Source organism: Mustela nigripes, chromosome 1 (assembly GCF_022355385.1).
Source record: "Mustela nigripes isolate SB6536 chromosome 1, MUSNIG.SB6536, whole genome shotgun sequence".
In the NCBI taxonomy this organism is placed as follows: domain Eukaryota; kingdom Metazoa; phylum Chordata; class Mammalia; order Carnivora; family Mustelidae; genus Mustela; species Mustela nigripes.
In genome coordinates, this window is record NC_081557.1 from 91,793,991 (window position 1) to 91,817,107 (window position 23,117).

General features: G+C 52.6%; 1 protein-coding gene across 1 annotated transcript in view; it reads left to right on the plus strand.

The window, feature by feature from the left end:
- The window catches only part of DSCAML1 (DS cell adhesion molecule like 1), a 337,942-nt gene that overhangs the window by 308,741 nt on the left and 6,084 nt on the right, over positions 1-23,117 (plus strand). Inside the window, exons 19-27 of the mRNA XM_059416450.1 lie at positions 1,630-1,785; positions 8,919-9,058; positions 14,969-15,122; positions 18,146-18,263; positions 18,621-18,784; positions 19,036-19,134; positions 19,811-19,999; positions 20,423-20,710; positions 22,219-22,374. Of these exons, the coding sequence (XP_059272433.1) occupies positions 1,630-1,785; positions 8,919-9,058; positions 14,969-15,122; positions 18,146-18,263; positions 18,621-18,784; positions 19,036-19,134; positions 19,811-19,999; positions 20,423-20,710; positions 22,219-22,374 (1,464 nt within the window). The remainder of the gene's footprint in view (positions 1-1,629; positions 1,786-8,918; positions 9,059-14,968; positions 15,123-18,145; positions 18,264-18,620; positions 18,785-19,035; positions 19,135-19,810; positions 20,000-20,422; positions 20,711-22,218; positions 22,375-23,117) is intronic.

Below are 23,117 nucleotides of genomic sequence, written 5' to 3' on the forward strand. Positions count from 1 at the left end.
AGAAGAGCAGGAAATGGAGCTGGAATGGCAGGTGCACAAAACCCAAGATCGTGGCCCAACGCTAGGGGTGCCTTCCTTGCCCTGGGATGCACTGGTCTAGGCAGTCTTCTGTAGTCCCACAAACATACCGAGCCCCTGCCCGCTGGGTACATGGGAGCCTTGCAGTGACCAGGAAAGCCTGCGCTTGTACAAGCCAGAGGCCCAGCATCCCAAACCATGAAGCTGCTCTACTGGGGGCCACGGCGAGCTTGGCTCCCCGGCTCCTGAGCCTTCTGCCCCCAGCTCCCTTGGCTCTCCCTTCTCCCCTGGAGGACTGGAAGCTCCAGCTTGTGGTCATTTCTGCAGGGCAGCTGCCTCCTCATCACCTCACCCCTTCTCCGTATGTATGCCGAGATGCACTGCGGACAGCATGAGCCTTTCCCTGCCACCACCGCCACGGCCTCCTCCAAAAGCACAGTTGCCTGGAGCTCAGGGCTTGGGTCTTGGGAGGTGTCCCTAGTTCATGTGCTCTGACACAGCCCCCCCGTTTGTACTGTCCAGATAAGGGGTTTCCAGAACTTGCTTCCTCTTTTCTAAACCCACAGTGTTCCTAGCTCAGCCCCTTAAGGTAAGGAAGTCATTGGCCTTTGTAATCTCCAAAGGCACCTGGCTCACTGGCCATACTGACCTCCTTTTGGGTCTTTTCTCTGGCTCCAGTCCTTGAGTACCCTGACTACCCTGGTTTCTAATTTCCTGAAGAAAAAAAAAAAAAAATTCCCATTGCTGGAGTTTCTGAGGCTTTCCTGCACTGACCTGGAGTTGCCCTGGCTGGGCATGGTGTTCTCATTCCTGGGCCCCGGCAGACTACTGTCCTCCCTGGGCCGGGCCCTCTGACCACAGCAGGTCCCCAGGGAGGCCCTGGACTGGGTCTACGGGCTTCTACAAAGCCTGTCCTCAGCCAGTGTCCGCGCCTGTCTTTCTGAAAGCCCAGGGGTCTCAGTGGACAGCTGTCAACTCAGCAGCCTGTCTTTTTTTCTCCTTCTAAGTTCATGGTCTTCCCAGGGGAGGCCCTCCCCAAGCTTTCCTTCAGCCTACAGTAAGTCCCTTGACAGAGTCAGATGACGGGTCCTCACTGAGCAGGAGGAAGGCCCGACCCTTCTTGGCGGAGGCTGTCTCCTCTCATAGCCTGTCCCAGATTCTTTTTGTAGGTTCTTCCTGGGGAGGGTGTCCTCAGGGGTAGGGAGAAGGGAAGGGGACTTAGCTCTTATGCTACTGAGAGTACGGCACGCTTGGGATCCCTCGCAGGGAGAGGGGATTGGATGGAGGAGGGGGAGGGTGCTCGGAGAGATGGAAATATTCTCCAATACTCCAGGGAGAGTATTAGGTTGAATTTGGTGCAAGGTCACTGGGGCCAAAGCCAGGCATAGGCCGGCTCGCCCTGGTTGGACCCCCTTGGGGAGAGATGAGGCCTGGGATCGGTGCCCCAAATTTGCCCCCGTGTTCCTGGAGGCCAAGTCCCCCTAGCTGCCACTACCATGGAGGTGAAGTCTGAGCCCAGTGGAGCCCAGGCTGGCAGAGGGCCAGCGGCAGGGGGACCAGGCACGCCCCACACCACCCGGGCCGCACTCAGGGGCTGCTTGTCTCTGGCAGAGTGGGGCGAGATGCAGAACATCACCACCACGCGGGAGCGGGTAGAGCTGCGTGGTATGGAGAAGTTCACCAACTACAGCGTGCAGGTGCTGGCCTACACCCAGGCCGGGGACGGCGTGCGCAGCGGCGTGCTCTGCATCCAGACCAAGGAGGACGGTAAGTCCGCTCTGCCATGCCCAGCCCAGCCTCGGCACCCCCGCCACACTCCCCCAGGGCCTGCTGCCGAGCGCTGCCCAAGGAGAAAGGTGACGGCGGGGCACCATCCTGTCTCCTGTCCCTTTGAGTCATTGTAGGGTGGCTTTGGGCACTCTGGGACCCCACCTGGGGAGACCACAGACTGCCATTGGTGGTAGCAGATGCTCTGGGACTCCTGCATAAACATATAAGCGACGGGAACCTGCTCCCTTGGCTCCCCCTGCAGCACCAGGTCAGAGGCTGATAAAGTCTCTCTTCCCCTGTCCCCTTCAAGAGCATCCTTTTTGTGGCATCTGCTCTGATGCAAGTTTCTGCCTGGTTTCCTCTGGATACAGATGGTTGGATTGGCGGGGAGGGGGAGAGGGCCATCTCGCCTCACATCTTGGCTTAGGGACTTGGCAGCCATCCTGCAGAAGCCCCAGAATGGGCCAGGCCCTGGACTCTGGTGCTCTGGGGAGGCTCTCAGGGACAGAATGGGCTGTGCCTCCATTCGGAGCTCTGATCTCAAAGCCCTTCCTCATGGAACGGAACTGGAGGAAAAGCAGAGATCACAAGCCAACCCTCCAGGCTGGGGTGACAAAGGAAGATGGTGGGGGAGGTGGAGAGCTGAACCAACCCAGCAGAGAAGAGGTTGGGAAAAGGGCCAGACTCCCAGCTGGGGCCCAGAAATGCACACCACCAGGGGGCCTCATTCGTCTGGAGCGCCTCCCCTCCCCCCACCTCTCACCCCCGCATCCAGAAGCTGGGGCTCCTGCTTCCATCCTCCACTTTCTTCCTCACCCATCCCAACACCATCCCTTAGCTGACGCTTCAGCCTTCGGAGGCAGGTGCTCTATTTTTAAGTTGGTTCCTGTGAAGAGTGGCTGGCAGCTTGGGGACTAAAGCAACAGCCACTGCTAACATCCTGGCTTCCTCCCCTCCCTGCCTCAGTTTTCTCAAAGTTCCTATGGCCTGGGTCCCCTCCTGTGTGTTTCCGAAGAAGGTGTTGGAGGATTAGAGTCAGGGGTCCCAAGGTGGAAGGGATGCTCCAGAGTTTCCCAGAGCAGCCGGTGCCCAGGGAACAGACCGGTTTAATCCAGCTCCCCACTCTCCCTAAGCCCTGGTCCTCCACCAGATCGGGCCCCCCTCCCTGCCTTAAGCTCTGAGCAATTAAATATTTACCAACCTGCCTGCCCTACTTTTCCTGCCATTAATCCCCCCATCAAGGTTTCCTGGGACAGCTCCGGGCAGAGCCACCTGCTCATGTGTGTGCAGGCCAAGCGGGGACCATGCTCGGAGCCTGGCCCCTTCCAGACCTTCTGAACAATACACCTATCCAGCCCCTAGATGGGAACCACTGCTCCCCGCCCCCCGTCCCCGCCCTTTTGCATCCTGTGCTGATGCAAGGTCTGAGCTATAAGCTCTTCTGCATGTTTGACAAAGGTCGCCCCCCCCCGCCCCCGCCCGAGGGAATCTGAAGGTCCGATAGCATCATCCCTCCCTGCAAGGAGCTTCCCACTTTTCCGCTTCAGAGCTGCCTCCAGAGCCACGGCCAGGGACACGCGCAGGGGACCATGCAGTCAGGAAATGGGTCCTGTGGGCAGGTCCGCAGAGTAAAGGGGTGCTGGCAGGCACAACAGAAGAGCATGGCCCAGCCCTGTCCGTTACTGGCCAGTCACTTAGCCTTCCTGAACCTGTTTCTTCGTGATAAAATGGGGACACTGATCACATCAAGTTGTTGTAAGAAGCAAGTTAACTGTAAAACGCTTCCTAAAATGTGCAGCACTAGGAAATGGCAGGGGCCTGCTAGTTACCAAGGTGCTGGCCGCTTCAGGTGGACCCAGGCATCCCTGAGGGACTCGGTGCCCCCCAAAAGGGAGGCCTGAGCCAGAAGGAAGCCACTGTGAGGTGAGAACTGCTGTCACACCCAGAACCGCAGCCACAGTTGACATGGGTAGCATGTGTAGTCGTAAGTGTGACCGAGCCTTCCCGGCAGCCCAATGAGGTAACTATCATGTCCATTTTCAAGGTGAGGAAAGTGAGGTCTGGCGAGCTAAAGCAACCTGCTGGAGGTCATGCATCTTGTAGGAAGCGAACCAAGGCCTTCTTGCCTCCATATCTTCTATACTTTCCATCACATGCCTGTGGCAGACAGGTAGCTTTGGGCTGCGAATAGTACAACTAAAGAAAGATTTAACTACTAAGTGTATTATTATCACACATAACAATAAGTCTTGAGGAGCATAGCTCCAAGGTTGCTTAACTCATTGGGCCCCATCCTTCTGCTCTGCCATCCTCCGCCTGTCAGCTGTGCCTCCCATGATCTCCAAATGACTGCAGCTTTAGGCATCCCACCAGACAGGACAGAGTTCCCAGTGAGAGAGGGGGTCTCTTCCTGTGGGCATCTCTCGGGAGTGAAAAACACCTTCCCCAGAAACCCTTCAACTGATTCATCCTCATTTCCTGTTGACAACACTGGGGCAACATGTCTCTTGCTAAGCCAGTCACTGAAAGGGGAGTGGGATGATCACAGCTAACTTCCCTGGAGGGTAATAAATCCGCTAGTGTCAGTGATGGGGACAGCTCTCTCTGAGGAATGGAGGGGCATGGGGACCCGAGCAAGAGGGAGGCTCGGTTTGCAAGGAATAGGAAAGAACAGGGGCAGATGGGCACACAGACCAGCAGGCGCAGCACCAGTCCTGGTCCCGCCTCCTCCAGGTTATCCCATTCCAGTTCTTTCTCAGCTCCCTCAGGAAGCAGACAGGTCCACACTGCAATATGAGCTCTGCTGTGGGAGCTTGGAATGAAGAGCTGAAGACATGGTGACTCCCTGCCCCCACGCTCAACCCCCTGCCCCGGCTCAGGATTGTGCCTTCTTCCAAAGGAAAAAAAAACGATTGGGAAATTTAGAGAAAACCAAAATAAATTAAAAGATAAAATGAAAACAAACTCAAATAAATTCAAGCTCATTTCTGAAGTCCAAATCCCCCAGTCTTAACTTGTTCTCAGGCTGGCTTGGCTGGACTTGGTTCCTGAGCAACAAAGCCTTTGCTGACGTCTCCCCTCCCCTGGGAATGCTCAATCAGAGTGAAAATTGAGTTGGATTTTAAACCATCTTAAAGATATTTAGCTGAGGACGAGGCTTGACTGGACTTGTGTTTTAGGAAGGTAACTCCTGAAGTAGGAGGACAGATGGCAGGAAGGGGCTCTAGGGGTTAAGGACCAGTGTCAGAGAGGCCCGTTAGAACCTGTGGGTATCTAGGCAGAGAAGCGGAAGGTGTGTGCTAGGGTGGCCTTTTTAACAATGAAGGCAGGCGTGAGCACAAGCTTAGAGAAACATATCAGAGGATCTGCACTTCCAGTAATGGTGGACTATCTATGTAATTCAAACCCACTGTCCTTCTTGCTGAGGACACTAGGAAATCTGGATAAAACATTTTTAAAACACCTGCTTGAAGGCATCCCTGAGCTCGCAGGAGAGTGCAGAATTATTGGGCCAGGATCCCAGGGAGAGTGGAGGCCCAGGAGGTGAGGCCGGCCTTTGGAACAGCTCTCCCATGAGGGGACACTTGCCAAATCTGGAGGCAGGGGCTGATAATCTGAGCAGCAGTGGAAAGGAAATTGGGAGTTCAGGGCCTGCTGGGGTGGACAGGTCTATCTGGTGAATCCCCCTTACCTGGAGTTGAGACCATGGGCACAGCACGTTGGATTAAAAGTGCACCCAAAGTAGACCAGCTAAGCTTCAAATCATCTCAGTCCTGGAAATTAGATTGAGGTAGGCCCAGGTTGCTAGTCCCCAGATTGCAGATACTTGCCAGAAGCAAATGTAAATTCTCCCTTTAGAAAGATTACATCATCTGAGACCTCAAACTACTTCTACAAACAAGTTTGCAAATGATGTGTCTGGCATGCAATAAAAATAATGAGGAACAACGTGAACAAAAGCCAGCAGGAAAAAAAAAAAAAGAAAGAAAGAAATAGACCCACAAGAATTCCAAACACAAGTTTTATCACATGAGCTTTCAAATAGTTACTCTGAATGAAATTGAAATTTTAAGAGAATTGGAGACTATCAAATAGAAAATCTAGAAACAAGAACTATTAATACATGAAATTAAGAACTCAGTGGATAGATTTAATAACCAATCAGAGGCAGCTGAAGAGAGAATTAGTGAACTGGAAGTTAGATGAGAAGACCCAAAAGAAGCTCAGAAAGAAAAATGAATGGAAAATAAAAGAGCAAGTAGCAGACATAGAACAGCGACTTTCAAACTTGACTGTGCATACAAGTCACTTGGGGGTCGTGTTAAAATTCAGATTCTGATTTGGTAGGTCTAGGGTGGAACCTGAGATTTTGCATTTCTAACATGCTCCCAGGTGACGCTGCTGCTGACCAACGGACCACATTCTGAATATCAAGGACATAGAGGATGTGAGAGGAAGTCTCAAAGAAGAGGAGGAAGAGAATGGCGCAGAAGATAACATGCCTGAAAACTGTTCAAAACTGATGAGAGACCTCAATCCCTAAAACAAGAAGTTCTAGGAACTCTGCAGGCAATGACTTAAGGAAGTCCACACCTAGGCTTATCCTAATAAAGCGGCTAAACAGGAAACACAAAGAGAAAATTCTTAAAAGCAACCGGAGGGGGAAAGACCAGTTACTCTTATGGGACCAACAATGAGATCAGCAGCTAAACTGTCAGAAACAATGAAAACCAACAAACCAACAACAGAAGCCAATGCAGTGATATAAATTATGTAAGGAAAATAGTTATCAACCTATAATTTTATACCAAGCCAAAATATTCTCCAGGATTAAAGTGAAATAAAGATACGAAGAAATAAAGACAAACGAGAACTGAGAGATTTTACCACCAATATGCCTGCTCTAGAGAAATATTAAAGGGTCTTCTTTAGCTAGAAGGAAGATGATCCAAGTAGGAGCTCAGTGATGCAAGAAAAAAAGAACAATTAAATGGGGGACATACGGGTAAATCTCCATTAATACTGACTGCATAAACGATGATGACAGTGACATTTTCTTGGGGAGGACCTAAAATATATACATCATTAAAATATACAAAATGGCATATAAATTGGGTGAGGGTAAATGGGGGTCCTTGCATTGTTGGAGGAAAAAAGTACCAATTCATGATTTGGTAAGTTAAAGATTCATATTGGGTTACCCCTAAAAGTGGTAACAGGCTATCTAATAGCCAGCTAATAGAGAGGGAGAAATAAAGTATTTCTTTTAAATTTTCAATCCAAAAAAATCACAAAAAGGAGTAAAAAGAAAAACAGAATAAGTGGGACAGACAGTACTTAGTAAGAGAAGCTTTTTAAACATAAATATATAAGTAATTGCATTAACTGATGATAAATTGATAAATGATCAATTGACTAAATTATTCAATGAAAAGAGAAAGACTGTCAGACCAGCAATGAAACAAAACCCAAATACATGCTGTTTATAGTAAACACCTAAAACATAAAGGTATGGAAATGGGAAAGGAGTACATAAAAGATACACCAGGCAGAAAGGAGAGAGAGCTGGAATGTCAGGCACAGTATGCTCTAAGGCAGGAAGCATCATTAGAGATACAGAAGGACCCTCTGTTACAATAGAACCCAATTTACTAATCAAATGAAGCAGTTCCAAATTTGTTGTGAACCTAGTAACATCACCTCGAGACTGCACAAACGGGGGTGCCTAGGTGGCTCAGTCGTTAAGCAGCTGCCTTCAGCTCAGGTCATGAGCCCAGAGTCCTGGGATCGAGCCCTGCATTGGGCTCCTGCTCCACAGAGAACCTGCTGCTCCCTCTGCTTTCATCCTCTTTCTCTGTCAAATAAATACATAAAGTCTTAAAAAAAAAAAAATTAAGTACCCCTCTCAGTTACTGCTGAGAAAAAAAGTATGCAAGGACAGAAAAGATCTGAACACGACAGCACACTTGCCCCAGTGCCCCCCGAATGGCCCCCTGCATTCCAGAGCTGCAAAGACACTAGCAGGGGCGGGATGGTGGTGCTATAGCAGGGAGGGCTCGGGCCCCTGGGTGTGTGGTTATGATGAATCATTATTTTATGTAGCCTAGAATTGTTGACTTACTAGATTTTTTTTAAAAAATGCAGTAGTACTAGAAGCTAAGAGTTGAGAGAGGGAATGCAAAAAATGATCATCATCACCATTTATTGTCTTCTATATGTCAGGAGGTGCCAAGTGCTTTTATGTTGATCAGTGCTGACTGTCACTGCAAACCCATAATGTGGTTGTGATTACGTCCATCATATAGAGGGGCAAACAGAGGCTCGGGAGGCAAAGTAAGTTGAGCGGGATGTCATCACTGTCCTCAAAGGAACGTAAAGCTCCCAGGAGGAAAGACGAGTACACGACAATACAAAGGAGAGATGAGGGAACCTGAAACCAGGAAGCGTCCAGTCTCCCAAGTAGAGCCCCGGGGTCCCGGCTGGGTTAGGCTGACCCAGAGAGATGGGGGCAGTGGGAGGGCAGAATCCATATGAATTGGGATCCCCTTAGGATGAATGTCCCAGCCAATTCCCTGGTAGACTTCCCCTCCTGAAACAGAAAGGGTCTAGCCAGCAGCCCAGGGGCAGTGCCCTGGGCACATGACAGGAAGCCCAGTCACCCACTGGCTGACCACCAGCCTCTGACCCCCCAGGAGGAGGCCTGCTCTGTGAGTCTCTGGAGCCCCCAGCGTCAAGGAGCTCATAGGCCAAAGAGCAAAGTGACCAGTGTATTTGTTTGGCCTACATACAACCTATTAGTCAAGCATTGAAGCAGGAAGTAGGTTAAGATTGTGGGAATCAAGGTGAATTCCCCATGGGTTCTGTTTGTCTCTGAAGTATCCTAAGTCCTTGGTTCTGGCCACTTTTGAAGATGACTATTCCCAGTGCCTCCGTCTCGGATACTTTGTTACAAGCCCCAAGTGATCACCTTTCTCCTTACCTGCTGGAACCTCCCCCTTTAAATCATAGCTCAAGGATGCCTCCTCCAGGAAGCTCTCCCAGATTGATCCGCCTTACTCTCCCCACCCTGTCATTCTTTCCCAAAGGCAGAGCTCCTTTCTCTAAACTGACCTGGCCTTCTCCCGATTCAGTTCCAGGTCCCCCCGCTGGCATCAAAGCTGTCCCTTCATCTGCCAGCAGTGTGGTTGTGTCTTGGCTCCCCCCAACCAAGCCCAATGGGGTGATCCGCAAGTACACCATCTTCTGCTCCAGCCCTGGGTCTGGCCAGCCGGTAAGTAGGCCCAGGGTTGAATGATGAGGGTGACAGGAGAAAGGGAAAATTTCTCGGAAGATTAGCAGGTGTCCAGGGCAAACCCGGGAGCTACTTATATCTGTGTTTCTACATGAATTCATGGATAAGAATGGGTTCTGGTCACCCAAGAGTAGTTGAGGCCTTACTCGGTGTCCATCTTGGGTCAGTCCTCTGTTCCAAGAGCCGCAAGGTTGTCACAAGCCCTTGGAGGCTTCTTTGAGTCAGGGCTCAAAACCAAGCAGATGTGAAAGCGAGACCAGGGCCTCAGCTCTTTTGGTCTGGCTGACCAGGGAAGCTTGCAGCAGGCCCCAGGGCTGTTGACTGGGGCCTGGCTGGTCCATGGCCTCTGGACATGATCCACTCTCCAGCACGAACGATCTGGGCTTGGAGGGCTGCTGGAGTTCTGCCCTGAGTGGCGTGCTCAGCATAGAGCCCGTTAAAGTTAGGAGAGAAGATGGCAGACAGCTGAGAGGAGGCAGGAGCGTCCCTGTCTGGGCCAGAGCTGGGCCTCAGCATTAGAGAGAGGACTCAGATGGCAAGATCTGCCCAAACCTGGGAGTGTAATGCAGGCAGCTGTTCCCTGCCCTTCCGTTGGGTGCTCAGAGGGGCCTGACAAAGAAGGAAGAGGGGACAAATGCAGTCTACACACCCATATCCCACAATATGTATCCTTCCCTCTTCCTTTCCTGATCTCCAGCCACTCGACCACTGTGTTCTGCTGGGTGACTACTCTGGAGCACACCTGGTCTAGCTACATCAGCAGGTGCACCTGTCCTCAGTGGGGTGTCCAGTCTAGTGGGGATGTGGAGAGGCACACCCTGGGGGAGGGGGCAGGAGTACTATCCAGGAGATACCCAGGACATCTCAGGAGGAGAGCAGGGAGCAGGAGGGGGCCGGCTTCTCCCTCCACCAGCAGCGTGTGATGGGACGGCAGCCCAAGCATCTGCAGATGAGCTCCCGGCAGCCGGGAAAGCTGCCCTGAAATTGCTCGATAATTGTGCCATCTCGTCCTTCGCTTGGCTTTCCTGTGGTCTTTCTGAATTACCCTCTGAGCCATAGGTGGCCCGGCACCGCGCCAGGGAGGCCAGAGTTCTATTACCAGAGGGGAAGCCCAGAAATATCTTTTCAGGGACCCTGTGTCCTCCCCTCCATCCTCACAGCCACGACGCAGAGACGCGAGTGTACAGCTCCGTGAATTTTCACAGCACACGGGGCCAGCAGACCCAGAGCAGGGAACACGACATTGCAACCCTCCAGAGGACCTCCTTGTGCCCCTTCTAGTCACCTCCCTACCCCTGGGGCAGGGTGAGAGCCATCCTGACTTCAGAGTAGTGTTGCCGCATTTCATAGATTATATAAGCGAAGTTCATACCATTTATCCGGCTTCTTTTACTCAACGTTATTTTGCATTTCTGGATTTCATCCATATTGTTGTGCGTGGTTATAGATCGTTCACTGCCACTTCTGCACGGGTTTCGACTGTGTGTGTACATAGAATTGTTTCCTCCAGTCTGTTACCCATAGATAGGCATTTGGGTAGATTTCAGCTCGGAGCCGCTACATATGGTGCCGCTGTGCGCGTCTTCGCTGGGGTCTCCTGGAGCCCGTGCGCATGCGTGCCTGTCGGGCGAGCACCCACGAGAAGAACCGCTGAGCCGCGGGGTCTGCACGTGTCCAGTAGAGAATGTGCCGCCATCCCTGGGTGGTTGTGCTGATTTTCCAATCAGTGTCTTAGCTATGCCGTCTGCCCCTTTCCCCTGCCCCCCAACTCCACACGCGTGCACACACGTACATACATGTGCACACACATTCTGAGCTCGTCACTATTCTGGATGCCTGCTATGCTTTTCCACACTTCTGCCCAGGCTGACCTGTGCTGTGGCGTGCACTCCATCCTGCCATCCACTGAGGGTGTCAGAAGGCAACTAGCTAGTGACTTCTCTGTCTCCTGCGCTGGTCCTTGGGGCCCAGTGAGGACCAGGGCAACATCTTTTCATCTCTAGATCCCCAGCTGCCAAAAACGGTCCATGAAACATCATCATCACTAAATACATGTTTGATGAATGAACTACTAGCAGCCTGGCCATTGTAAAGCCTTAGACACTGGGCAAGTTTCCCATGATAAATTGATGGGAGAGGGTACTCATTCCCGAGCTTGGCTTTGTGCAGTCATCTCCTCCTCCAACAATGAAGCCTTTCAAAGGAGCACTGCCTCCTCATTAACTCGGGCTTTAGGACCCCCTAGTCAGCTGGCTGGGGACCTCTGTCCCAGGCCCCAGAATAGAGTCTCCTGCTGGAGACCCCAAGGGCCTCCCCGTCTCTCTCCATGTCCTCTCTCCCAGGGAGAGTCCCCATGGGACATTGTCCCACCAGGGGCCACTGTGCTCAGTGTGATGAGAACCTCTGTTCAGCCACCTCAGGGGGTAGAAACTGACCCCCACGTGCGACTGTGATATGGACAGCATGATACTGTCGTTTTGCACACTTTCCAAATTCCAAACAACTGTATTACAGATTCACTTAGGGAAGAGCTCTAGGAGTGAGTGCTGGGGCTAAGGACACATGCATGTATGTGATGGTGCAAAACCATGGATTTGAGCTTGAGGTCAGAGGCAATGCACGAGTCTTCATGTGTGCATATGTACTTGAATGTATGAACACGCGGGTGTGGAACCCTCAGAAGAGATGGGAAGTGCATCTGGCTTAGGCTCCCAGAAGGAACGCCCTGGGGGCAGCCAGAGCTGCAGTGCATCCCATCAGAAATTTCACAAAACATTTTCATACATTTGTTGTTTTCCTCGGATTATCAAAATATTGCCACTTTATTGTCAAAAATTCTATAAATATATTAAAGAATAGAGAAGAAAGCAAAAATTACTTGTATTCATTCCTTAAAGATAAACACTGGCAATGTTTGGTAGGTAGCCTTCTAGTCTTTGATCTGTGTATAGATTATGGGGATTTTTTTTAATAAAATGAAGATGAAATTTTATGTAATACCATATAATCCATGTTTTTCTTGTAATATATGTAGGCATTTTCCCACACCATCAAATACTCTTTTCAAATATGATCACAAGTGCCTATTAGTATATAATCCATTTAACCAGTACCTTGTTCTATATTTAATCTATTTTCAAGTGTTCAACATTATAATTAATACCTCATTGAACATTTTTCATAAAAGTCTTTATACCCATGTTTCTTAGGGTAAATTTCCATAGGAGTTCCTGAGGCACAAAAAGTAAGGATATTCTTTTTTTTTTTTTTTTAAGATTTTATTTATTTATTCGACAGACAGAGATCACAAGTAGGCAGAGAGGCAGGCAGAGAGAGAGGGGAAAGCAGGCTCCCCACTGAGCAGAGAGTCCAACGCAGGGCCCGATCCCAGGACCCTGTGATCATAACCCGAGCCAAAGGCAGAGTCTTTAACCCACTGAGCCACCCAGGTGCCCCAAGAGTAAGGATATTCTTAAGATATGCATACATGTTTGTAAATTACTCCTCAGAAAGTTGGAACCAAGCTATGCTCCCACCAGCATTATAAGTACAAGAAACAATGTGCCCATGCTAATCCAAGGTATTACACGTGTCATTTTTGCTAGTTCGATTTTTTTAAAAGATGTCCTATTTTAGTTATATTCCTTTGATCTCCAGTTAGGTTGATTATTGTTATTTGTTTATTGGCTGGGTTTTTTTTTCATGTTTGGATAATTATCAATTCATGTCTTTTATCCATTTTTCATTTGGCTAGTTCGTGGCTTTTTTCTTATTGATCTGAGAGTACTCTTTACATATGAGGAAAATAACCATTTATTAATTATATTGGTTGCAGTTATTTGCTTGCCTTCTGGTACTCTTTTTGGTGTGCCATGGGATTTTGTTTTTATAGAAGTCAAATTTTTGAAACATTTCCATTTATGATTTTTACCTTCACTTGTATGATTAGAAAGACAAATATTGTCATAGTTCTGTGTTTTTCTTTTTAAATTTGATCCACATAGACTTTATTTGGGAATATGGTTATGTGTTTTTAAAAATGATTTCAGGGGTTTTGGGGAGTCCAGGTTAAAAGAAAGACCTCAGGATCCAGATGTGATGCTAACACCTTCAAAGGGAAGCCAAGCCTTTCCTGCCCTGTGCAGACACAAATGTACACTCGGGTACACACTGACACACAAGCAGGTACACCCAACTTTTCTCCATGTGTGCCCATACACACCTCAATCATCAAAGGCAAACAAGCCAGGAGATGAACATGCCCCAGTTTATAAAAGACTCACGCACCCCTTGCCCCATTTGTGCCTCTCTGTAACCACACAGGGTAGGCAGAGCTGTTGTGCTTTCTTAGTTCACAGGATAGAAAACTGAGGTCCTGGGACCCTTGAGAAAGGTATAAGACCTATGGGACAGACCCTTAGGAAGAAGGGGCAGGTATGTGTTGAAGCCACTACACCCACCTACCTCATGCACAGATGGAAACACACACAGTCTCCTGGGTGCTGCAGCCTGAAAAGACTTCCCAGCAACCAGGGCTCAGGGTGGTTCTGCACCTGTCCACAGCAGTGACCTACTGGGGTCAAGGCCAAGTGTCCATGAGGGGGGCAAGAGGAGGAGTTGGCCAGGGAGCTCTGTGTGTATTGAAGGGTTGCTGTGTCTCCTCCCTAACATTTGCCCGCACATGGCCTGGGGCCAGAAAGGAGGTTTTCTCCTGTTAGAAGTCATTGGACCCCTCAGCCCTCCCATGGGGCACAGAGAATGTCCCTCTGTGACCCCGTATCTGTCTGCAGGTCTGTCCCTTGGCACATGCACGTGCACGAATGCATCTCTATGTCCGTGTGCGTGTGAACGTGTGCACGTGAGCATGTGTGTGCAAGAGCCCGTGACTGCAGAGATAACTAATTATTAGCTCCCTCTGGCCTCAGGGCCCCCCATCTGTTCCGGGGGCTGCTCCCCCTCCCTAGACTTCTGCCCTGATTTCAAAGAGGCCCTAGCGCTGTCCTCCATTCCCTTCCCCACGGCTGACCAAAAAATAAAATAAAATGAAAGTCCGCCCCATCCCGCCTGGACCAGGAAAGGGGCTGACAGGAGGTCTGCAAACTAGCGCTTATCAAAAGCTCCTTCTCAAATTCATTTCAATATCTGAGCCTCTGGTTTCCAAGGCAACATAATCTTTTCATCAAAGCAACTGGTAAAACCACTGGGATCCGATATTGTTTTGTTGGCAACTTGTCAAAACTGTCATTTGGTTAAAAAAAAAATTTATAGATTTATATAACCTACAAATATATAGGGTGATCTGTACCACTAATAATCATTAATGAAGTGTTACCCCGTGAAGCTTTCTGAGCCCCGTCTCCCACCGCTCCCGCCCCCGGACGGTTTGCCCCCGCAGAATGAAGGGGTGGTAATTAGCAGAGCCGGCACAGGCTGGGGAGCCTGTCTACAACCCTAATAAGGCAAACGTGGTAATTTGGCTTCTTCTCATAGACTCCCCTTCCTCGGGGTCTTCCTGGCACCCTCTTCCCTCTGTTCTCCCTTCTCCTAACTCCCTCCATCACTCACCCGCCACTCTCACACTCCGTGGCCTGGAGCTGCCATTGTCAGCGTCTGGATCTCTCAAAGAGGTAAACTGAGGCTGGCCCAGCAACACCCAGAGCAGGTCCATGAGCCCCTGGGGCCAAGCGCCCTACAAACTCTGCTCACTGTTGCTCCTGAACCAGAAAGGGCAAACGATTCAGGATCCTACCTTCTCTTCCCACTGCCCCCCCTTCAATCCTCCAACTGGGCCACCCCCTCCTCTGAGCCCAGGTCCCCGAGGAAGGCTGGGGTTGGAGTCTGGAGGCCCGGAAGCTGGGTTCTTAGCCCTTCTTTGCCTCCATCCCGCAGGCTCCCAGCGAGTACGAGACGAGCCCAGAGCAGCTCTTCTACCGGATAGCCCACCTGAACCGCGGGCAGCAGTACCTGCTGTGGGTGGCTGCCGTCACCTCTGCTGGCCGGGGCAACAGCAGCGAGAAGGTCACCATTGAGCCTGCAGGCAAGGGTAAGCAGCCCGGCCCGACGGGGAGAAGCCACCAGAAGCCACCTTCTAGAATTCTGGTTCTCCCCAAATAGGGGCTGTCTCCCTCCCGCCTCACCTGCCTCCCTCCTGCATCCACCAAGACTGGGCCTCTGCTGCCCCCTGACTCCCAGAAGCCTCACAACAGGCTCCAGGTGGCACAGCTACCCAGGGGCGGATGGCACGGAGCACCCTGGTCCCCCATTCCTAGCTCCACTCCAAGGTTGCAAGAGGGGGCATTAGGCCCACTCCCAGCTCGCAGCAGAGCCTCTGTCCCAAGGGTCAGCATCTCTTGATGGGAGGCAGCAGGGGACACCGCTTCCACAGAGCAGAAAGCCACACAGGCATCCCCCTCATTTCAAAGCCTGGACGCCTGGGGCAGAGGTGGGTTTGCTGATGGCTGATTTCACAGGGGGCACAGCTAGGAGGGGGGTCTGAGCTAGATGCTGGGCACTGAGTGACTAAGACCAGGTGTGTCTTTAGAGAACGCCCTCACCGAATCCCTGGCCTGGGCAGAGGGGAGCCATGGGGCCTATGCACCCCCATACTACAGGGAATGACAGTTCTCAGGCCCCAACCCTACACAGAAGAGGCAGCGGGGCACAGCGGCTCGTCTGCCCTCTGCGCCAACCTTGGGGCCGCCACAGGGTCTTGCATTTCACCACCACCAGCCCAGGACTCCAGGTCCTCTACCTTGACTGCCAGCCTAGACGGGAAGGCCCCCTTCTTCCCGGGCCTGCCTCCTCCCCCAGCCACCTGACCATGAACCCTGGAGCCCAAGGACCAGGCTCCTGGGATGACAGGCTTCCTTGGCTGGAGACACAAGAAACATCAGCCCTCCCCTGCCACAGGCTCGGAGGCCACTAGCGCTCGCTGGAGGGCCTGCAACGGGGCTCCCTACCGTGCCCTTGTTTCTCCATTTTCCAGTTAAGCGTCGAGGCAGGGTCTCCACAGCTGGCAGACAGCGTGCAGAGTGGCCTGCGGGCTCTTCTGGTTCTAGGTCGGGCTCTTCCCCCCGCACCTCGGCATTTCTAATGTCCGCAATCCCTCCTCCCACAGGTGCCACCAACCCCTTCTCCTGGGCTCATCCCTTCTGGAGAGAAGGGGCCTAGAACCTGCAGTGCCCCCAGGGTAGCTGGCACTGGCCCAGAGCAGCATGGGAGGGCCTGGGTGTCCTGCAGAAGGTCGGCCCCTTCCCCTGGGGGCAGTCCACAGGACACATCCCCAGCAGGCTTTGTCCTTCCCAGAACATTTCTACATCTTCTTCTGTCCTCAAGCAGCCTAGTGAGGAAGGGGGCGAGCACTGCTGTTCCCTCCCCCACCCATCCTACACACACACACACACACACACACACACACACACACACACACACAGGTTCTCACACCCTGAAACACCAAGACATTCAGGGAACTAGCCCCAGTCACATGAGTTCCAGGTCTGGAACTCTGAAGTGCTTGGTTAATTTAATACCTGTAACTCAGCCCAAAGATCTGTGAGGCACCCGCCATGATCACCTTCCCACAGTTCCCTGGACATCTTTGCCTGCCTTGCCTTCTGCATTGTGACCTGTGCGGCCTGGTCCTCTGAGTGCACTCCTGTCACTCTTGGGGACGTTCCTTTCTCCGCCAGGCCTGTGTGTATGTTGCTGCCACCTCTCTGTCAATCTACCATCCCACCCATGGCGACCTCGGTCACTGGGTGGCTGACTCCCACGTCGGTGTCTGTGGCCCGGCCACTTCTCTCACGCTGCAGAACATGTGTATCTGACTGCTTTCTAGCTACCCCGTGTGGGTGACCTCAGGGTCAGTGTGAGGCTAAGCATCCCGGTGTCTCCTACCTACCCTGCTCCTATCCCTTCCCCCACATCCTTCCTCCCCCTCCCCTGCCACCCCCTGCCATGTGCCTTGTCTCTGTGAGGGCACCGTCCCCCAGCCGGCATCATGCTGGCATCCTCACCTCCCCCTCTGTTTCTTCCTCAAAGCCAGACAAACCCCAAGTCCTGTCGGTTCCTCCCTGAGCCCCTAACCTCCTCCCCACGGCCATATGCCCCCCCCCAGGGGGCCTGCTCTCTGGCCACCATCTTGCCGCTGGTCTGCCTCCTCCAGCAAACCACCCTCTGCGGGCAACCAGGGCTTCTACTCAGAATGTTTCATTACTTACTTGTAACCCTCCAGTGGCTCCTCGTGACCTCAAACGGAAGCCCACCCTCCACCTTCTGCCGCTTGGAGCCCTCCAGGGGCTTCTGCTCCCGCTCACCACCCATCCCCCTTCACTCACCCTGGGCTTTGATTGCCCCAGAGTACTTGCCGACCCTGACATGTCCACGGGTTTCAGCCCTCCAGGCCTCTACTCAGTGCTGTCGCCTCTTCCGGCTACACCTTTCCTTCTGCGTAGTGAATTCCTCTTTAGCCTTCAAGATTCAGGGGCGCCTGGGCTGGGGGGAGGGGCTCAGTCGGTTAAGCATCCGACTCTTGATTTCAGCTCAGGTCTTAGTGAGCTCAGGCCCCACCCTGCACTCGGTGCTGGGTGTGGAGCTGACTTCAAAAGATTCCAGTCAAAGCTTCTCATTCCAGAAGCCTCCCTGGCCTTCTCCTCCACCACCACCGGAGTGGCAGAGTCATTCCTCCTTCTTGGTGCTCCCATGGCGATTTGCACCAACTCCTATGTAGTATTTCCACCCTGTCATGATACTTTTTAAGTATCTGTCCCCTCCCCTCCACCGGGATGATGAGCAGCTTCAGGACAGGTAACACGTCTTGTTCATGGCATGAACGCTCAGAGCCTCCTCTGATACCTGGCCCATAGCAGGCACCTGAACAATGTCTGTTGGACTGGTGACTGCCATCTGAAAGTGTCTGTACCCACTCCTGCCCCAAGCCCAAGGTGGAGGTCAGGTAGGAGATGGGGGTCTTGTACTGTGAATTTGGAGAGCCCCAGGAAAGGCAGGCCAGTGCAGTGTTGAGAGCAGAGGCGGGTTGATGAGGCGCTCATGCTCTCTCCCCTGCAGCCCCAGCAAAGATCATCTCATTTGGAGGCACTGTGACAACCCCCTGGATGAAGGATGTCCGACTACCTTGCAATTCGGTGGGAGATCCAGCCCCCGCTGTGAAGTGGACCAAGGACAGGTGTGCGCGTGGCCCCAGAGAAATGTGGGGTCCCAGAGATGGGTGTAGTAGAAGAGCCATGAAGAAAGGAATCGGGTGCCCCAGAGGCCCTGCGGGGCACACAGCTCCTGCTCTCCCATACAGACCCAACCTCCCTGGCTCCCCTCTGCTGGCTGCCAAGGATCTCCCCTCCTTGAATGCTTGAAGAGGCCAGGGGGACCGGATAGCCCCAGGAAGCACTGGGTAAAACCCCAAGAGTCCCGGGCCCCCCCCCCCAGCCAGCCTCCTACTCCCAGCCCTGTTTGCCTGCAGTCCTGAGGGAGCCCCCAGGAGGGGGGGTGCTTACCATAATCCATGTCTGCACCCCACCCCCCGCAGTGAGGACTCGGCCATCCCCGTGTCCATGGACGGGCACCGGCTCATCCATACCAACGGCACACTGCTACTGCGTGCTGTGAAGGCCGAGGACTCAGGCTACTACACCTGCACGGCCACCAACACTGGGGGCTTTGACACCATCATCGTCAACCTTCTGGTGCAAGGTAAGGCCCCGGAAGGCAGGTCCCCATCCCCACCTCCCCAGCCCCCTCACCCTGGGGGACAGACCGTAGTGGAACAGAGGTGCCACGTGGAAGAGGAGGCCAGAGGGATAGGGAGAACAAGCAGGAGCTGGGGGAGCACCTCGAGGGCAGGAAGGCCAGGCCTGGGCCCTCAGTTGCAGCTGGGATAGCCTGCGTTCCCATCATCAGGTGTTAACCCTTTGTGGTGAGGGCTGGTGGCTTTCCCCTCACAGTTCCCCCGGACCAGCCCCGCCTCACTGTCTCTAGAACCTCTGCTTCGTCCATCACCCTGACCTGGATTCCAGGTGACAATGGGGGCAGCTCCATCCGAGGTGAGAAGGGTCTGGGTGAGGAGGGGGAAAGAGGGGAAGAAATTCGGGGCCCAGGAGCCAGGCAAGGGCTTTATCCACTCCCACCCCATGTCCCCATAAAGCCCCAGAAGTGATGAGTGAGGGGCAGTTTGGACCACAAGGAAGTTACCCAAGTGCCACAGCTACCAGCCTGGATACCTGGGTTTTAGAAAGCCCAGCCCAATCGCAGCTGATGAGCTGTGCGAACCGAAGAAATCGGTTTTCTTCTCTTGACCTCAGTGTCCAAATCTATAGCAGTGGACAAATGTACTAGATCATGCTTCTCAACCTTGAACATGCGCATGAATCGTTAGGGGATCTTAAAGAAGGTAGATTCTGATTCCAGGGGTCTGGGGTGGGATCTGACAAGCTCCCACGGGATCTAATCCTGCTGTCTGGGGACCACTCCGGGAAAAGTAGGCTCTAAATACTATCCCTTTTACGCCTGAAGGCACAGTTTTCTGCTCCCCTCTCCACCTTGGCTGCTAAAGAGAAAGCAAGAAAGCTCCTTGCAGCTTTGTGTCCAATCTGCCTCTGCCCCCCACCCTGTCACCAAAGGCCCCACTCTGCCCCCGCGGGGAGCCCAGCCCCCTGCCAACTATTGGGGTGTCCCCAGCCCTGCCCTGCCCGCCCTGAGCCAGGCAAACCTCCCCGGCAGGCTTCGTGCTGCAGTACTCAGTAGACAACAGTGAGGAGTGGAAGGACGTGTTCATCAGCTCAGGTGAGCGGTCCTTCAAGCTGGACAGCCTCAAGTGTGGCACGTGGTACAAAGTGAAGCTGGCGGCCAAGAACAGCGTGGGCTCCGGGCGCATCAGCGAGATCATCGAGGCCAAGACCCACGGGCGGGGTGAGGCCCAGCGATGACCCAGCTGGGGAGAGATGGGCCCAGGATATGCGGATGTAAGGTGGAGGGGCTGGGGAAGGAGGGCGCCGGGAGCAGAGGCTGCAGGGAAAGACTGGACCTGGTTCCCATCACTGTAGATGGCACACTAACCAATCACAGCCGGAGAAACAGGCTCCACCTCCCTGGCCCCACAGCCCATGGTGGCAGCCTCTTCCTTCCTCCCCTACCTCTTGCCCTGCTGAGGCCTCTCCACATCCGTCCCTCTTCTCCCTCCTCCTCTGTCCCCTGGGGCATCCCTCCTCTCTTCTCTGCCAACCACTGCTCCCCAGAAGCACTGGCCCAGGAGACTCCCTCCCCGCGCAGATGAATGAGCCCTCCTCCTCTGAGTCTCTAACCTCGCTCTCTCCCTGTGCCCCCCGCCCCCAGAGCCCTCCTTCAGCAAAGACCAGCACCTGTTCACCCACATCAACTCCACACATGCTCGGCTTAACCTGCAGGGCTGGAACAACGGGGGCTGCCCGATCACAGCCATCGTGCTGGAGTACCGGCCCAAGGGAACCTGGGCCTGGCAGGGGCTGCGGGCCAACAGCTCCGGGGAGGTGTTTCTGACCGAGCTGCGTGAGGCCACGTGGTACGAGCTGCGCATGCGGGCTTGCAACAGCGCTGGCTGCGGCAACGAGACTGCCCAGTTCGCCACCCTGGACTATGACGGCAGTGAGTCCGGGAGGGCGGGAGGGGCTGCACAGGGGGTGCTGCGAGGTGTCCCCAGGGAGGCTGGCAGAGAGGTGGACACATAAAGAGAGGACAGACAAATCAAAAAATAGACAGGACTACCATGGAGGAAAAGGCTGGAGGCACGGAAGGAGCAAGCAAAGGGGGCAGCAGAGCGGGAGGCGGGCAGGTGCACCAGTGACGGATACAGACTGATAGCCAGGCAAACCCATCGCACTACGAGGGTCTTTTGAAGGTGCAGTCCTTGCTCTCCACTGCTTCAGAGAGATGGAGAGTATAGTGTAAAGGATAGCTGAGGCCCGCCCCCAGGGACCCCTCTCCTAATAGGTTGCATTAACCAGGATTGGATAACCTGGGAAAAAAAGAACAGATAAACATGGAAAGCTGCAGGCCTTAATCAAGTAAAGAATTGCTTCTTGTACTCATAACATCTTGTGAGGGTTGGCTGGCCACCATCTTTTAGCTATGCCATCTTAAATGTGTAGCCTCTAAGGTCGCCAAGGAGAGAGGGATGGAAAAGCCACCCCAGTCTTTACTGCCTGGGCCAGGAGGTGGTGCGCATTGCTTCTGTCCTGCTTTGTTGTCCCGCACAAAGACATGCTGAAGGCCAAATTCAGAGAGACTAGTTGCCCGAAGGTCCAGTCCGTCTACCTATGTGTTAAGGAAACAATAAAAGTGGTATCAGAGGGACACCTGGGTGGCTCAGTGGGTTAAGCCTCTGCCTTCTGCTCAGGTCATGATCTCAGGGTCCTGGGATCAAGCCCCTCACCGGGCTCTCTGCTCAGCAGGGAGCCTCCTTCCTGCTCTCTCTCTGCCTGCCTCTCTGCCTACTGGTGTCCTCTGTCTGTCAAATAAATAAATAAAATCTTCAAAAAAAAAAAGAAAGAAAGAAAGAAAATAATGGGCCCAAACAAGGAAGGTTTCATGAAGGAGATGGTCTTCTGCGAGGCTTTGAAACCAGGATAGATCGGGCTTTGCAGGGGTCTCTGTCAACAGAGCTTACTGCCTCCATACAGGCTCCCAAGATTAGCAGATCTCACCCATGGGTGGGGGAACAGGAAGGAAATGCAGGGCATAGAGTGGTTTTGTCCCCATCTTGGGGTGAGACCCCAGGATCCCACTTCTCTGACTTCTCTCCACTTTACAACCTGGAAGGCAGAATCTAAGCTCATCATCCTACCTTCTAGAAATGAACACTGAACTCCAAGAGGCAGGAGACTATCTCTGAAAGACTTCTGGGTAATTCTAAAATAGGCCCACGAAGTCATCAGTATTCTAATGCAGTGTAAAAACTATGTGACTGTTCATGGCTGTCCTGATGTGACCAGAATTGGGGAGAATAGAGGGAGAGGGTTGGGACTCTGTGCCAGGAAGTGGAGGTCAGAGTGAGAGCAAGGGCAGCAAGAAAGGTTCAAAGGCAACCTCACCCAAGGGACTCTGCCCAGACCCTGCTCATAAGGGACCTCTGACACCCCTCTTCACTCCAACAGGTACCATCCCTCCCATCAAGTCTGCTCAAGGGGAGGGGGATGATGTGAAGAAGCTGTTCACCATCGGCTGCCCAGTCATACTGGCCACTCTGGGGGTAGCTCTGCTCTTCATCGTTCGCAAGAAGAGGAAGGAGAAGCGGCTGAAGCGTCTCCGAGGTAGGCGAGTGTCCTACAGGCTTCCGGGGAGGGAGTGTTGACCCTCTGCCACGTGGGCCACCTTTCATTGGCTCATGAGCACCATCTGGACAAGAGAAAGTGCCTGTGTCCCACTGAAGGGAGAGCTGCTCTAAAACCTTCTGAAACTTTGGCTCTCACCGCTTCCTCTTCTGTGTCCCCAAGACTTTGTGCCTGACCTAACCAGGGCTGATTTTTAGAGGTACACGCTGCTAAAGCCATACTGCTTAAAATAGTTAAACATTTCCACATTAGTTGGTAAGTAGATGTTGCTCCCTCCCACCCTGGAGGCTCCTTCTCTTTCGCAGGATCCCTGAGATTCTTCTAGAAGCTGGCCACTAAAGCATAGATCTGCTGGTGGTCACTAGGACCTTGCTCAGTTTTGACCGTATGACTTCCATGACATGGCAGATGTTAGACATTTTGAATATCTTTCCTATCCCAATCTACGATACCATAGACTGGCATGAATGGGTCTCCTTTACCTTGATTTTCCCAGAGACTGATACAATGTCTAGCATCTAGTAGTTGCTTAACAGATGTTCATTCACTCATTTGGAAAACATTTACTGACTATCTGCTGTATGTAGATACTGCCAGACATTGGAGATATATAATGAATGAAGAAGGAACAGTCCATATTCTTATGGAACATAGTCTAGTCCTCATAGAATTTACAGTTTAATGTGAGAAGCCAGAGCACAGTAGTAGCCCAGAATTGGAAA